The sequence below is a fragment of the Haliotis cracherodii genome, unplaced genomic scaffold (assembly GCF_022045235.1).
Source record: "Haliotis cracherodii isolate W230 unplaced genomic scaffold, xgHalCrac1.p SCAF_18, whole genome shotgun sequence".
In the NCBI taxonomy this organism is placed as follows: Eukaryota; Metazoa; Mollusca; class Gastropoda; order Lepetellida; family Haliotidae; genus Haliotis; species Haliotis cracherodii.
Window position 1 is genome coordinate 18,618,975 of NW_027266273.1, and position 16,960 is coordinate 18,635,934.

Consider the following 16,960-nt stretch of genomic DNA (forward strand, 5'->3'; position numbering starts at 1 on the left):
GTGGACAGCACCTGCTGTGACTCAGGACAGGACCAGCTTCTCCAGCTGCAGCATGGGCGCCTCCACCAGGATGGCCAGCAGGAAGGAGAAGATGAACGACATGCACACGTAGCCGAAGTAACGGTACACCTGGAATACATAGGATACATTATTTAGTGTCTCATTTAGATATGTGCATAAATATTCAAAAGGATGGCAGAATCCGTACCAATATGTACGACAAAGGGAACATAGTACTTTAAAATATAATGTTTTATTAGAAAATTCAGGCAAAGACCATTATAATTGCTTAAACTTAAGCGTTTCAATCAGAAATTCACCATCAAATGTTATTTCAGAAATTGCATATTACTTTCATGGGTACAATGTGTGAGGCCCATTTCTGGTGTCCCCAGTCGTGATATTGCTGGAATATTGGTAAAAGCGACAATTTTCCAAAGTTTGTTTCCTTTCGCTGCAAAGCAATACTCCTGTTAATAAATAAAACACTCGTCTACCCCAATTAGATGAAAGGGTTGTATATTCTGAAGGAGTAACCGAAACATAACCCTTCTCAAACAAAACAACACTTACTTTTGTGCATATTAATTTCACGGATGTTCCAAATACTAGTACTCACAATATATCCTTGTGTATAGAAGATGAGTGACCTCATCGTTGACGTTTCAGCGATCATGAAGATAAGATGTACGAGGTAGGCCCCGTATGTGAGCCGAGAGAGGGGCTGCCACCAGTCCCAGGACAACATCCAATCCACAATACCTGACAATAAAATGGTCGTATACATTTGGATCAACGGGCAAGCGTGTGTTGGCTGGGCGTTATGTTGTTTTGCACATCACCATTTCAAACAATGCAACAGTATCAGCGAGGTACTTTGCCGTCTACTATGTACTGTCAAACAAGATAAGGTGAACACACCCAAAGCTTTGATGGGCTCATCGCACTTTGAGTCAAAGCTAAGGTGAGGGGAGGTGAAGGGGGATTTAACCACATATAGCGACGTGCATACGTGTGTGTGTGTGTGTGTGTGTGTGTGTGTGTGTGTGTGTGTGTGTGTGTGTGCCAGCACTAGGCAGTGTAACAATAACTACCATCTTTTAACGTACAGTAAACTACTTTTATAACGAACTCAAAGGGATCACTGATTTTAGTTCGTTATATCCGTCAGTTCGTTATAAGCGTGTTACTGTATTTGGTATGAGGAGACGGGGATCGAATTCCCGACCTTCGGCTCTCCGGGCAGACACTCTTTCCACTAGACCACGGAGGCGATCTCAGAGCAAAGGTAAACTGTAAAGCATAACATATAGATAACCATTATGTTGTTTCGTTTGGCGTTAAAGAAGTTAGGTATCAGTTCTGTAGGGTACTGTTGTTGGCTTATATTTATTGTACTTTGTTTCCTAACATACAAATCTACGACTGTATCATAACCACATATTTAGCGACGTGCATGCATGCGTGTGTGTGCGTGTGTGTGCGTGTGTGTGCGTGCGTGTGCGTGCATGCGTGCGTGCGTGCGTGCGTGCGTGCGTGCGTGCGTGCGTGCGTGCGTGCGTGCGTGCGTGCGTGTGTGTGTGTGTGTGTGTGTGTGTGTGTGTGTGTGTGTGTGTGTGAGATATATTCAGTCACAAGCACCTCCTTTTCCCTTGCAGCACATGAAGATGACCCACACCAAAACCAGCGCCCATACGTATCTGAAGAGTGTATCGAAAGCCGTCTTTGGATCAATTCCCCAGGGTGCTCCATTTGCGTCGTCATAGGTTAACAGTGTGCACGTGCCGGCTGCCGCCAGAGCTAAGAACCATCCCAAACTTTGCAGGAACTGAAATAAAAAGCGATAAAAACCAGTGCCATCTCTAGAAATCTCAACTTAGCGTCCTTTGTACAATTGCGACTGTACGATACGCATGTTTATAAATCACTGTCAAATTGTGATGATACCAGGTTTTCGTGAAAAAAGTGAGCGTATCCTACCCCACCGTCACATTTCACCCGTCACAAACACATGGAAAGGCAAGTCAATTCTTAATCTGGTAACCCAAACATCGACCCGTTAATATACCAGTATATAATCTAGGGATCATTAACATTGAGTCAGTATACGCATTATTAACGAAGTTCACTGTCGCTTTCTTGTCATGTGTTAAGAGTAGTTATAGAGTAGTTATAGAGTAGTTATAACTTGTTCTAAATTTTCTGATTTTTTCTCCTCACGAGAGAGATCCTGATCTTTGACTTCTTCGTTTGAAGCATGTAGCCTAGAATCATCCCAATGGCAAATGGTCCGATTCGGACCCAGGGTTTGATGTACACGTTCAGGAAATTCCCTGTCACATCTCTGAAAAAATAATTATTGTTTATAATGACCTCGAGTTCTACAGATATGGGGCTCACAAATAACTCCTTTTATTGCCAAAGCACTGGGGCGCCTCCGTTACGGATCTTTTGAAACTACAATGGCGATACAGGGATGTTGGCGATATGGACAAACATGTAATGAGTCATAATTATGTGATCATCAGGAACATTCCCTGATCCCTTGTCCTTTGTCCCTTGTCCCTTGTCCCTGCCCCCTGATACTTGCTCCCTGACCCCTGCCACCTGACCCCTGCCCCCTGACCTGGCCCCTGCTCCCTTGCCCCTGCCCCCTGACCTGGCCCCTGCTCCCTGGCACCTGCCCCTGTTCCCTGCACCCCTGACCCCTGCTCCATGCCCCCTGACCCTGCTCCCTGGCACCTGGCTTTGCTGAGGCCTTGAATGCTGCAACCTTAATCAAACAAATTTCGAGTAAGAATTGTATGATGCTATAAGCCGCAGCACTACTCCAGACACAAAGAATAAAAATTATAGACAGGAAATATACACACTTGTAGTTGTGATAGGAAAAATAGGCAGTGCAGATGATGCTGGTGATGATGTATCCGAGAGCCACACACATACCAACCAGCTTCAGGACCTTTCTTGAGGTGGTGTCCTTCAGCTGGGAACTGACACAACACAAGAAGGTTGTTAGAATGTAAGAAGGGGGCTTCATATAGACCACATCGCTACAGTCCACACAGCTTAATTATGAATTCAAAACGTCAACGCCAGAGAATACACAACCCCAATAGTCTGCCCAAACAGATTGCATTAGGCGTATAAGGCAAAACAATGACGAACATTACATGAACGGATCACTGAAATCTAGCGATGACATCAGTTGTTCGCGAAAAGGATAAGCAAAGCACATAAGATGACTGTCGACGAGTTAATATAAGGAACGATTAATCCTCCTACCTTAGTGCCAATGGGACCAACGCCAGAGGAGCCACGACATAGAACTGCATGTCGTTCGCTAGGTACCAGCTCCAAGCTATACACTGGAACAGTGATAATGAGAACATTTGTGATATTCTTGTTTTATGCAAACGTGGCTTCTAAATGTCATTGGGTGATATAAAATAAAAAAAATGTAAAAAGATGGAGTCGATCGATGGTAAACACAACAAGAAAAATCCTACGTTACCTTTACACGCATCAAGAAATGGTCAGTTAATGTGTTTCATGTTGGCAATGAGAAAGTGTCAAAAAATATGTTTTGTTCTTGTGACTTCTATTATCTAAAAAATATCAATTTCCAAATGCCCTCGTCATCGGATAAGGATACTGTTGTTTGTTTCTTTCTTTCTTTCTTTCTTTCTTTAACGCCGCCCTCATTAATATTCCAGCAAAATTATGGCGGTCTGTCAAATAATCGAGTCTGGACCAGACAATCCAGTGTTTGACATCAAGAGCATCGATCTACGCAACTGGGATACGATGACTTGCATGAACCAAATCATCAAGCCCGACCACCCGATCCCGTTAGTCTCCTCTTACGACAAGCATAGTCGCCTGATGCTGATGTGCAACACGGGGCATGATGACAACCATCTTTAGTAGTCATGTGTCACGTTTTCTTGTGACCGCCCCTGGCACAGAGCCCAACAAAAATCGCTCCATAATCAGAAGAAATATCTACTAAAAGTAGAGTCCATTGTACGTTCCCGACTATATAATGAGCATCTGTTTACGAATCAGTGTCAAATAGGGATGACACCATGTGATCGAGAAAACACGAACGTATTCTGCCCCACCGGTGACCTCCGTCATAAACACACGCAAAGGCGAAAAACAATGCAACAACCGTTGTGTATATCATATTCACATATTCACTCTGTAAATTAAATATTTCAAACAAACAAAGGATGAACCTTGAATAAGTATAAGTACAAGGATAACTATTTAAAAGTTGTTAAGGGACGTTTTGTGTGCATTTAATTATATTTTATTAAAGATTGTTTTAATGTGCAAGTGTCATTACCATTTTGTCCGCTTTGTAGAGGTTATTGATGTATAGTATGTTGGCCCACCAGTTGTTCTCACAAAACTTCTTGTCAGTAGAACTGTTCCATGTAGGACCATCAACCAAATACGGCATAACGAACGTGTAGATGAATATCACATAGGCGTACGCAGGTGTCAATCTGAAAAGGACCAACACAAACTTTTGCTGGATAACGTACATAATTGTGTTTAACAAATCATGTCACTGAAGGATATTTTAGCTTCTGTGGATTTCACTTCATTTCTAAATAGTCTGTTGTTCTCTCAGGGGTACAAGGATGCTGCGTTCTGAAACATACTTCTCTTACTGAACTCATATGTTATATTGATATATATTAAATGTCATTAGCGCATAAACAATGTGCTAGGTATGTATATGATGATAATTGGTACTAGATTAATACTGTCATTGTTTTAATCATCAAAACGCAGCAATGATCAAATGCATACTAAATAAAAGCAGCAAAAACATTTTAATAATCAGAAGAAATCTCTAACTAATGCAGAGCTCTCTGTACGAATCTGCCTACATAATAAGCATGAAATAGTGACCAAATAGTGATGATACCAGGAAATGGTAAGTGTATCTTGCTCCACTGGTGGCAACCGTCACAGACGCATGCAAAAGCAAGGCAAGTGTTAACATGATAACCGAAATTATATATTGTTCAGGTCATGCCACTAGTCACATGTGTTTAATGTATCACAATCTCGAGATTTTGTTATCCAAGTTCAGGGCGTCTCTGTGTTAAACGAATGTCATATGGCTACGGCGGAAAAGGTGTACAGTGGCATCCTGTCCAAAGGCGGTAATTACAGGAATGAGCGGATACCTGACCAGACAGTGCGGAACCGCCTTCTTAGAGGTAACCGTATCGTCAGCTGCGACGTCAGTGGTGTGAAGCACGCAGAGTATACAAAAGCAGTACTGTTTAGTTCAGTGACGAGTCAAAGTGGATGCTTCATCGAGCCAGGGTGTACCGACGTCGCTATGAATATTTTGCCTCCCACACAATTAGAGTGGTGCAAGGCTTCTCAACGGCGAACGCTATTATGATACAATCATATAGCTGCATATTATTCCGATTGTGAACCACGCATCTTTCAAAATGACAAAACACCTCATACAACACGTGAACCAAGAGCCTTCCGAAGGAACTACCATATACAGGTCTTCCTTTAACCCTCCAAATTGCCAGAGTTGAAGCCGATGGAGCCTCTATTGGACGAGTTGGATCGCATACGACAGCTCCATCCTGACCCACAGACAATGTAACAGCCAGCACACTAAAGGCCAAGTGAGGTCATATTCCCCAATGTGTTATCCGTAGTCTCACTTCGTCAACTGGCAGGAAAATAGCTTTCAACGACAACGTTCGAGGAAATTCTGGTTATTGCAACATTTGGTGATATGTTCAGGCTGTGTACAGATTGAAACGGAAGTAGGGTCTGAGGAAACTGGCAAGAAACAGACAAGTTCAGCAAGAAGAGTTGACTGACCTCCAGTGAGTGAGTGAGTGAGTTTGATTTTACGCCGCTTTTAGCAATATTCCAGCAATATCACGGCGGGGGACACCAGAAATGGGCTTCACACATTGTACCCATGTCGGGAATCGAACCCGGGTCTTCGGCGTGACGTGCGAACGCTTTAACCACTAGGCTACCCGACCGCCCCCCGACTGACCTCCAGAAGCGGTGGACGTAGTACAGGATCATGTGCTTCACCTTCAGACCTCCAGCCTTCTCCGTCTCCTTCAGGAACAAGTACGTCACCAACAGGCCACTGCCAAACATATTTTTAGAAAATGTTAATAAACATTCCAGAAGGGCAATTCCAATATGAACTGGATAATGTTGATTCTACACCATTCACATTTACTAAAAATAATATGATGATTCATACTGAAATTATTAATCAAAACGTTATATCGATATATAAATAACTACACAAGGTGAATGGATAAAAATAAAAGTGTAACTTAGATATGCTGTTTATGTGTAGAGGGGAGAGTAGCCTTGTAAGGTGGATATTTAGAACTTGTTACCTGAGAACAAAGAAGGTATCGACAGCTAATGTTCCATTCATAATGACCTGGAAACTGAAGCTCTTTGTTATCGAGATGAAAATGGCTCCGTTTTCTGCAAAGCAAGTGAATGAATTAATAGCATAGGGAAGAATGCTATTACATATATCCTAACTTCTGCTGTGGTGATACCCAACATGTTATTATATATCGTGTCTTCGACGACACTATGTAAGGTGATATACGTCGCATATATTATGTAAAGTGCAATTGTTCGTGGACTAGTGGTAGAGCATCCGGGGTTCGATCCCCGGCCGCGTCATACCAAAAGACGTTAACAGATGGTTCTTGTTGTTACCCTGTCTAGCGCTCGGCATAAAGGGGCTAAAACAAGGACTGGTCGGCTCGGAGTCAGTATACTGTGTCTGAGTGGGGTATTCATGTTAAACTGCGGCATGGTATCTCAGTTAGCTAGCGCTATAAATCGGCATCAGTCCGGACTAGTACAAGCAGCAACACAAACACACACACGTACATGCACGTCGCTATATAAGTGCAATAATCTTGGATGCGACGTTAAACCCCATTTCACCTCACCTCACCTTTTTTTCAAAAGACAAAATACTTGATAAGGTCGGTGTTGTACTATATTGAATCGTTTACCACAATTACTTCCCAGAATGGTTTGTGCTTGAAAGGACAGCATTCGCGAAAACAAATCCTTGCATTGATTTATATTCAATTCTATCGAAGACTCATTCCGTTACATATAATCACATGGCTAATAACGTATTCACTAATATCCACCAGAGCAGTTATGTTGCCCTTGTACACTTTCGTATTTTTCTTTGCCAATTTATTTTGAATCTTTAATTATTTATAATAAATGTTTTTAATATAAGCTCATTTGTTTCAATCATATTCATCACCATAGTCTGTAATTAATAATTACTACATATACATTAACATTCTTAATCACCATGCCCGACCTACCTGCGTTAGCCATGAGATTAAGGAACGTGTGACCCAAAATGACCCAGCTCATGCTAAGGACACGGATGCCGTTAAGACAGGTGAGAGATCCAGGTGAGCGTTTGACGCTGAGGATCTTCTCCCCATTGCTGACGGCAGAGAAACACAACAGGACACGCTGCCATACTGAAAATAATCAATTCAAATCTCAAGAATATTTTACAATACTGTAGGGTTTTGTATAGAGAATACAGTGCACGTTTAAGCTACTTAGCGGCACATTGGTTTTTTTATTGAAGATCCGGGTAAGAATCGGTCTTTAGCAGCCCATGGTTGGCGTAAAAGGCGACCAACTGGTTCGGCTTGTCAGGCTCGCTGACAAGGATGATGCATGTCATCGTACTCCAATTGCGAAAATCGATGCTCATGATGTCAACCACTGGATTGCCTTGTCCATAATAAAGTATTTACACACCGTCGTAAGTTGCTAGAACACTGCTGAAGGCGACGTTAAACAACAAGCAAACGTTGTTGAGAACAATACGACATGACGTTATCCATTGTTGACTGCATCATTCATTCGTAACATTTGGTCATCTAAACAATAGGCCAAGAGCTTCCTCAATTCATATACACGAGGACATAATCTATATATTCCTCATAGCTTGTTGATTATTCTCTAAACATACGCTGTTTTATATGCACTACCACCCAAAAGTTATTTATGTGAAGAAAAGATTTCCCTGATAAAAATACCCCCTGTGACATTACAGCTTCATTGTCATTATGATTAGGTGGAAAATAAAATATTATTCGACTGGGAAAATATGTAAAACACATTTTTCTGAATCACATGGTCTCCCCTAGAACGGGGGCCACGGGTGGCCCAGTCGTCTAAGGCGCCGCTATTAGCTGTGCAGAGTTGAGTTCCTTGGGCAAGCCAGAAAACTATGATTGTGGGTTCGAATTCCGGTTCGCCCCAATTACGTTTCTAGGTTTGTCAGCACCATACCCGTGCTCGTAGGTTTCACCGAAGTGGTAAACGTCTGAGACCTGCATCACTTTGGGCTTTCCTCCTACATTAAGCTGACACGCCTCGATATAACTGGAATACTGTTAAAAGCGGCGTTAAACCCTACTCACTCACTCACTCCCCTGGAACATTTACAGTGACTCATCCCTGGTGAGAGTGTATGTGGGGGAAAGGAATGGTGTTTAACGTACATTTGGGTTTCTGGTTCAATTTCTTCTCCTCGAATCTGAGAGGCTCTCCACCACTGGGATGTACAAAGTGTCCACCATTTGTCGCAGGTAATGTTGGACCTGCAGGGTTGTCTATTCCTCCATTCTCCACGTGACCATTCCCTTGCAAATTTCCAATCAAACCTTCTGTATTCCCATTACTCAGGGATGTCTCAATGACCTCGTCTCCCTTCGACTGGAAATGTGTACTGATCTTTGATAGCTGAACTGCATCCAGACCAGGAGTCAGGGGAACCTTCTCGCGACGACCTTTGGTGGCCCGGATGCTCATGTCCATAGCAGAACCCAGGAGGACCAGGAAGCCCAAGATGGCCGTCAGGACGCTGTAGTTGGTCAAAACGTTTGTTGGAAAGGCATTAATATATTTGCAAAAGCTATTTACTGTTTCGTATGAGTTCATGTACATGGTCTTTTTGTGTTGTGTTTATGTGTGTTTTGTTTTTGTTTGGCTTAGGATTTTTGTTTTGTTGGTTTGTTGTTGTTTTTGTTTTGTTTTGGGTTTTTTGGGGGGTTGTGTTGTTTTCGGGGTTTTTTTATTATTCTGCAGTGCCTCTGCTGTAACGACGAGCAACCCACTGCCTACTCAAATGCACCCCGGCTTTCTAACCATTGGCTATTTACTGTATTGCTCAGTCTCTAATATTTGACTGCGTAGCTGCATGCTCCCGCCAAGGTCTTTGTAATACCCATGTACTAATTATGGAATATCTGATAATAACTCCCAAACCCGGTGCTTTAAGGAACTGCTAAGTTCGAGTGCTGTCCCAGAGCTACAATAATGTGACCTTTCAAACGTGTTAATGCATCATTTGACAAGTTGTTATCGTCTCTAGTTTAACAGAGGAGGTGAAGTCAACCACGAGTTGATTATGTGAGTGATGTGGTGGACAAATATTGACATCTGAAACGATTGACCATCAACACTCTCAACACTCTGCGATAAGATACGGTCTCACCTGCCGGCGGATCACTCACATGCCTCCAACTGCTGCACTATCCTCGCCGATGGGGCCGTTCTTGATCTCCGCGTGACACACGGTTTGGGCTATTGTCATGTTGACTCGAGACAATACTACAACATGAACATATAACTGTTAGTGACAAACTCTTTACATAATCATAAAAAAAACATCTGGTAATATCCGAGTCCATTGTACGTTTCCGACTATATCACCAGCATATTTTTATGTTCATTGTTTAAACTAATTTACTAATAACCAAACCGAAACACTTTTATGTATTTGATCAAGGAAACCTTTTACGCCCCGTGACTACCTTTACATATTTTTAAACTCCCCTCTTGAGGGGTTGTTGTTCTGAATGCACATAAATAGAAAGAGAATATGCAGTCTCGACTCAGATACTATAGGGCGTTAAAGGCAAAATAGGGGTAAAAAATATATGAATGGAAGACTGAAAATTTGTGACGACACTAGGTGTTTGCGACTATGAAGTAAATGAAGCTATAAATTGCTCTAACAATTATCAATTGATACCAAATGATGTAAATTGTGCCTTATATCCGTGGGAAGAATTGGTCGCAAATAGTATATGTTTGAATGACAACGAAATGGATTGGGAGTCAAGTCTCAGGGACTATATATAAGTATACGCCGAGACCGTGAGGCATTGCTCATAATGCCAGTCACTGATTTGCCAGGTCTAAACTCGCTTATTTACAGGCTGTTGTGATAAAGCTAGAATATTGCTGACTGCGACATTAAAGAACAAAGAATTAATTCTAATTCATACAACGGTTGACCGTTATAGGTTAATAACGACCTATAATTCTGTAGATATGATATATACAATTAGTCCAATACGAGCAATGTTTTTTTATAATTGCTGATTCAACGTAAACTTGTGCACAGACATCTATCGCTGTCGTCACAATATCAATGTTGTTTGTTGTAAGATATTCGTGCATGAAACTTTGTTAAAACAAATGTGGTCTACCACTCCCTTGTGTTTTAAAAAGCCCATCTACCATCCCTATGGCTGTGGCAATATACAAAGGGACCATAAGCATTCTGTTAAGGGACGAACAATTTTATAATATTGTTGGATGGCATTTGTTTGACAAGCGACTGCAACTCTATACGTACGGCCTTGGAAGCCTGACTTGAGCCTGTTGCTGCCACACGTCTGAGGGACGCACAGGTGCCAGTTAAAGGTCAGCGGCGCCCCGGTAAACGCCCCGGCACCGGTCTGGAAACATGGTCATAGAGTAGAATCATTCACTTTGATTGTTACATTATTCATATATTTTGTATAATTTGAATATATGAATGAATGAATGAGATATTTCAATACCGAAAGGCAACGGGGTCAGAGCACAACAGGATGTCTTGGACCTTTCTTCCCACATTAAGCTACACGCTGAAATTCAAAGCGTGGTTAAACCCAATTCACTCTTCCCACTAAAATCTATATTTTTGTCACTGATGAGATATGAGAGCAAACCAAACTATCAGTAGAACATAAATGAAAACTATTTCTGTAAATGAACTGCCAGGGACAGAAGGTATGCGCTTGAAAATTGAATTTGACCAAACAATTACAAACGTTACTAGGATGAAAACGGGGCTGTCGGGTAGCCTGGTGGTTAACGCGTTCGCTTGTCACCCCGAAGACCCGGGTTTGATTCCCGACATAGGTACAATGTGTGAAGCCCATTACTGGTGTCCCCCGCCGTGATATTGCTGGAATATTGCTAAAAGCGGCGTAAAAGCATACTCACTCACTCACTCAGTAGGCTGAAAACAGTCACCGAAACACTGCAAACGCAATGTCCAAAACACAATAGTGTCAAATACATCACCATCGAATAACTATTTCTTGTTTGTTTCATTTTTAGCCAACATCTAACACGGATGTATACTTTCATTTGCCCAGCAGTTTACTTACATAGTGGAAGTCTTATTTATGCCACACATATTAACGAATTGTAAACATATCAACCTTCATTTGAGCGTCATGCCTTTCGTATAACATCATATTGGAGGGTTGTCTCAATAGCCCTAACACTCAGCATCCCACGGACACTAGAACCAGGCATTTATGCAGTGATACACAAACACATTCATTATGAACCAGTACACTGCAATTTGCTGACTAACTGTTGCTTAGCTGCCAAAATCCCATCGCCTGTGGCGCGCATCCAAGATTTGCCAGATTATTAGCTTAAATGAAATGGGAGTTTAACATGGCGTTCAAGAGCTTTCCTCTTATTTAGCAAGGTGCATTCACGTGTTTGTGGCTGATTGTCCTTGACCAGACGCAATGCTAGCCCACAGAGAAAATATGATGCAGTTTAACATGGACACCCCACACGGTAATAATGATACCGATTCAGGGCTGACTCGTCCATGAGTTATCCCCTTAATTCCTAGCGTCAGGCGGGTTACAACAAGTACCATATTTTAACGTCAGGGGATCGAAGCACCGACCTTCCATTCACAGACGTTCTACCCACTACAGACCGGAAGCCGCCGCCGGAAGTATGTTAAGAAGTCTTAATCCTCAGCTTTATCCCTCACACACTGAATTTGTAGAAAATAAACATACACTTCCAGCTCCCAACGCGCTAAGCAGCTGTGGAGGTGGGCTAATGTAGACAACGCAGGTGTCCCCCTTTACTTGTCTCCCCGTGGCTTGGTCCACCTCACTGACCACATCAAGACATTCATCAAAGCTGCCGAAAAAGGTCGTTGCCCCTTGTAGAATGGAGGTGCCAGGCTTCCCTGATGCGTCGACCACTGAAAAGGGTAACAACGCAATCAGTTTACATGCTGATGCCACCGGTGAAGGTCCGGGTCAGAATAGGTCTTCAGCAACCCATGCTTAGTAAAAGGTTACTGTGATTGCCGTAAGAGGCGACTAACGGATCGGATGGTCAGGACCTGGTTGATGCATGTCATCTTTTCCCAATTACGTAGATCGATGCTCCTGATGTCAATCACTGGATGTCTGGTCCAGACTCGATTATTTACAGATCGCTGTGACATAGCTGGAATATTGCTGAGTGCGGCGTTAAACAACAAAAAAACATACTGATAAAATGCATACTTACCCCATGACAACGAATGTTAACATAAATAAGATATAGTACTCACTTGTAAGTGCCCAAGGCTTCAACTGTACAAGACCCACCAGGAAAGTATCCAGATCTTCAGAACACATTCGTTCTTCTGCTGTCAGTCCGCTTGTGTTTGACTGTATAAGCCCCTTTAAGATGGACGGAAGTTGAGGACCAAGGCTCTTAAAAAGACCTGTAATTGTGTTCAGGTCGAGGGACCCTCCTCCCATGAGAAAGGGCAAGAGGGAGTTCCCCATCCCTCCCGGAATCTTTTTCTGCATGGCCAAGAGTGAAACCGGAAGTGAGGAGGACGTCGGGGATGTTGTGTTGGTGGAGCTGGAGTTGGCGGCGGAGAGGAACGCGTTGACCAGCATGGAGAGGAAAGGGTCTTGCATGGGGGCTGTGGTGTGGCTGGTTGTCGAAGTAGCATTGTCAGCAGAGCCCGGGAAGACCAGATCCGGTGTTGAATGGGTACTAGTGACGAATGATGAACTTTCTGGAACACTGATGGACGACAAAGCAGCCTTTTTGACTGTACCCGGGGGACTTGATGCATGATTTGAAGACATTGGTGTCATTGTGGTATTAACTTTACCCGATCCCGCATCCCTTGTTGAGGGGGAAGTAGAACCTGAACAGGAAGCCACATACAGAAAGGTCCAGAGGAACACACTCACACTGAAGTGTTTCATTGTCCAAACTCAGCTGACACAAATACGCGGTCACATGTAGTCGCAAACTGTGCGTTATGATCAACGGTGTAGGTGTAGCACTTATTACATGCGGTATGTACCTGCAACGTCTTATCTAATCACTGACCACTGATATCATCAGATAAATACTGAATAGGTCCGCTTGCTGCAGTTTGAAGATGTGGCTCCGTCTGATCTGTACCCAGTGTGCGTACCCGAAGTGTGCCAGTATCCTCTATATATCGCCACACGTCCCCCTCAAGGAGTCCCCGGTGGCATTCCCCTATATCTAAGGTACCTAGACACGAACACAGTATAACCTTATATGGATAACAGATAGCCAAGCTGAACCAACACACACAAGGGGAGATGTCACACTAACGGTATTTGTCAAACTTATCTGAAAACATACCCATGTCAACATAGATAGGAAATATGAAGACATATGTTGTGAACACCGTGTTATCAAACGTACCATATAAGGCATATATTAGGACGCCAGTACATACAGTACAAACTAACCATATATGGTATTGATCAGGTACCGAACCAGTAATATTGATGAGTCATGTTCAATAACAAAGAAATTGTTTAGGAAAAAGGACACCGACTTTCTTTCGAGGGAATCTCTGTTTTAGTTCTGTGGAACATTTTTGAAACTATATTTTGTTTTGTGATGTTGTGTTCTAATTTGTTTGGTTTGGTTTGTTGTTTTACGCCGCACTCAGCAATATTCCAGCTATATGACGGTGGTCTGTAAATAATCGAGTCTGGACCAGACAATCCAGTGATTTACATCATGAACATCGATCCATACAATTGGGATCGATGACATGCATCAACCAAGTCAGCGAGCCTGACCACCCGATCCCGTTAGTCGCCTTTTACGACAAGCATAGTAGCCTTTTACGGCAAGCATGGGTTACTGAAGACCTATTCTAGCCCGGATGTTCACGGGTCTGTTCTGATTTGTGAACGATCTAGTGTTTTGTATTTCGGTCTTTTTATGTTGTGTTTCGCAGGTGGCGGATAATAAAAAATAACTATATCACTGGCTTCTTTGATAGGCATTTAGAAGGTGGAGAAATAAGTAAGGCTAAGAATTTATGGATGAACAACTTCTTTATTACAATAAGGAGCGACGTTTCGGTGTAGGTTCTAGTGATATCACTTGCTTGATAACGGTGTTAGAACCGTCAGTAAATAAAACGCTATACACAGGTATGTAGAAAAACAGTCTGAGCCATGTTATGACTACGTGAACACGTAGTGCGTTCGTCTGAATACTTTGGATGTTGTGTTTGCAATAGGGCTGGAGGCGGTGGAGGCGAACATTTGGAGCAACATAAAGAGAATAGAGCCTAGCGCAGGAAGCTTATGTTTGCTTTGGGGCTGTGGCAGTATCCGGGGTGCCGTGAGCGCTGTCGCTGTGGCAGTTTCCGGGATGCCGTGGGCGTTGTCGCTGTGGCAGTATCCGGGGTCGACGTGAGCGTATTGGCTGTGGCAGTATCCGGGATGCCGTGGGCGTTGTGGCTGTGGCAGTATCCGGGTCGCCGTGAGCGTTGTCGCTGTGGCAGTATCCGGGACGACGTGAGCGTTGTGGCTGTGGCAGTATCCGGGATGCCGTGGGCGTTGTGTCTGTGGCAGTATCCGGGTCGCCGTGAGCGTTGTCGCTGTGGCAGTATCCGGGGTGTCGTGAGCGTTGTCGCTGTGGCAGTATCCGGGGTCGACGTGAGCGTTGTGTCTGTGGCAGTATCCGGGATGCCGTGGGCGTTGTGGCTGTGGCAGTATCCGGGTCGCCGTGAGCTTGTCGCTGTGGCAGTATCCGGGGTCGACGTGAGCTTTGTGGCTGTGGCAGTATCCGGGTCGCCGTGAGCGTTGTGGCTGTGGCAGTATCCGGGTTGCCGTGAGCGTTGTGGCTGTGGCAGTATCCGGGTTGCCGTGAGCGTTAAAACTGTGGTAGAGAGGATAATTTTGGCAGGTGCTGTCGGTCCACTGTACTGAAAGGTGTACTGGAAATGACATTACGTAGACAAAGCGGCAGTCCATCAGTCACGGGCTATATGTTGTCTTAATCATGATTTGTTTTCATTCTATAAGATAAGATACTTTCTTTTAACTTTCCATGTCAACAGCTTAGTCTGTCTCGTGACCACGTGTCTGTATCTGTACATACCCTGCTTTATTGTCGTCTGTCCTTGTCATTTTATCACAGTATATTTGTCTGACCCTGTTGCCATGTTTGCCCTGTGTCCTCTGTCGCAGAGGTCTGACCATGTACCGACTCAGCTATGCTGAGGCCTGCCCCTGTTACCGTATTTGCCCTGTGTCCTCTGTCGCTGAGGTCTGCCCCTGTTACCGTATTTGCCCTGTGTCCTCTGTCGCTGAGGCCTGCCCCTGTTACCGTATTTGCCCTGTGTCCTCTGTCGCTGAGGTCTGCCCCTGTTACCATATTTGTCCTGTGTCCTCTGTCGCTGAGGCCTGCCCCTGTTACCGTATTTGCCCTGTGTCCTCTGTCGCTGAGGTCTGCCCCTGTTACCGTATTTGCCCTATGTCCTCTGTCGCTGAGGTCTGCCCCTGTTACCATATTTGTCCTGTGTCCTCTGTCGCTGAGGCCTGCCCCTGTTACCGTATTTGTCCTGTGTCCTCTGTCGCTGAGGCCTGCCCCTGTTACCGTATTTGCCCTGTGTCCTCTGTCGCTGAGGCCTGCCCCTGTTACCATATTTGCCATGTGTCCTCTGTCGCTGAGGCCTGCCCCTGTTACCATATTTGTCCTGTGTCCTCTGTCGCTGAGGTCTGTACCGACTTGCTAAAATGTCGTCTGCTCATGTTACCGTATTTGTCCTGTGTCCTCTGTCGTCGAGGTCAGTCCCTGTACCCACCCTGCTAAACTGTCGTCTGTCCATGATAAACCTGTAGTGTTGTTGTCTGCCCCTGTCAAGTTAATGCCCTGAGTCCCCTGTCGCTGAGGGCTGCACCGAGACTAACTGACAATGTGCTTCACAACTGTTGACTCAATGCTATGTATAGTATTTGCTGATAAAGTAAACACTATACATAGCATTGAGTCAACAGTTGTCCCATTTACAATTGCCCGATTTGTTAGTGGCTCGCATCTCGCACTAGAATGTAGTGAGATCAAAAGACACAGACTACCGTCAACTAAAACGTGTCCTCATTTGCGGACACGCCATATTAGGCATATGAAACAATCGTATATAACGTAAAAGGTAAAAGGCTCGTCATAAATAGCTTACTTGGAAATCTTTAATACCACCAAAGGTTGGCAATATTTCTTCTCTGTCCCAAGTACCAAATGACAGGGCGGTATCTATTCTTAATCCCCCATCTAGTGGTAGAGCGTCCGCCCGGAGAGCGGAAGGTCCTGGGTTCGATCCCCGGCCGCGTCATACCAAAAGACGTTAAAAGATGGTACTTGTTGTTACCCTGTCTGGCGCTCGGCGCTGGGCTAAAACAAGGACTGGTCGGCTCAGAGTCAGTATACTGTGTCTGAGTGGGGTATTCATGTTAAACTGCGGCATGGTATCTCAGTGTGC

At 44.0% G+C, this 16,960-nt stretch overlaps 1 protein-coding gene across 1 annotated transcript; it reads right to left on the reverse strand.

Annotated features, from left to right (window-relative positions):
- On the reverse strand, positions 1-13,445 carry LOC139465353 (O-acyltransferase like protein-like). The gene is made up of 15 exons (XM_071247056.1): positions 12,749-13,445; positions 12,201-12,391; positions 10,739-10,841; positions 9,609-9,705; positions 8,595-8,956; positions 7,392-7,556; positions 6,420-6,513; positions 6,059-6,157; positions 4,352-4,514; positions 3,286-3,368; positions 2,874-2,993; positions 2,221-2,344; positions 1,642-1,828; positions 620-762; positions 1-129 (listed from the first exon to the last, which is right to left on the reverse strand). The coding sequence occupies exons 1-15, from the start codon at positions 13,401-13,403 to the stop codon at positions 22-24; spliced, it is 2,694 nt and encodes an 897-aa protein (XP_071103157.1). The 5' UTR covers positions 13,404-13,445; the 3' UTR covers positions 1-21.
- Positions 13,446-16,960: the final 3,515 nt, after the last annotated feature.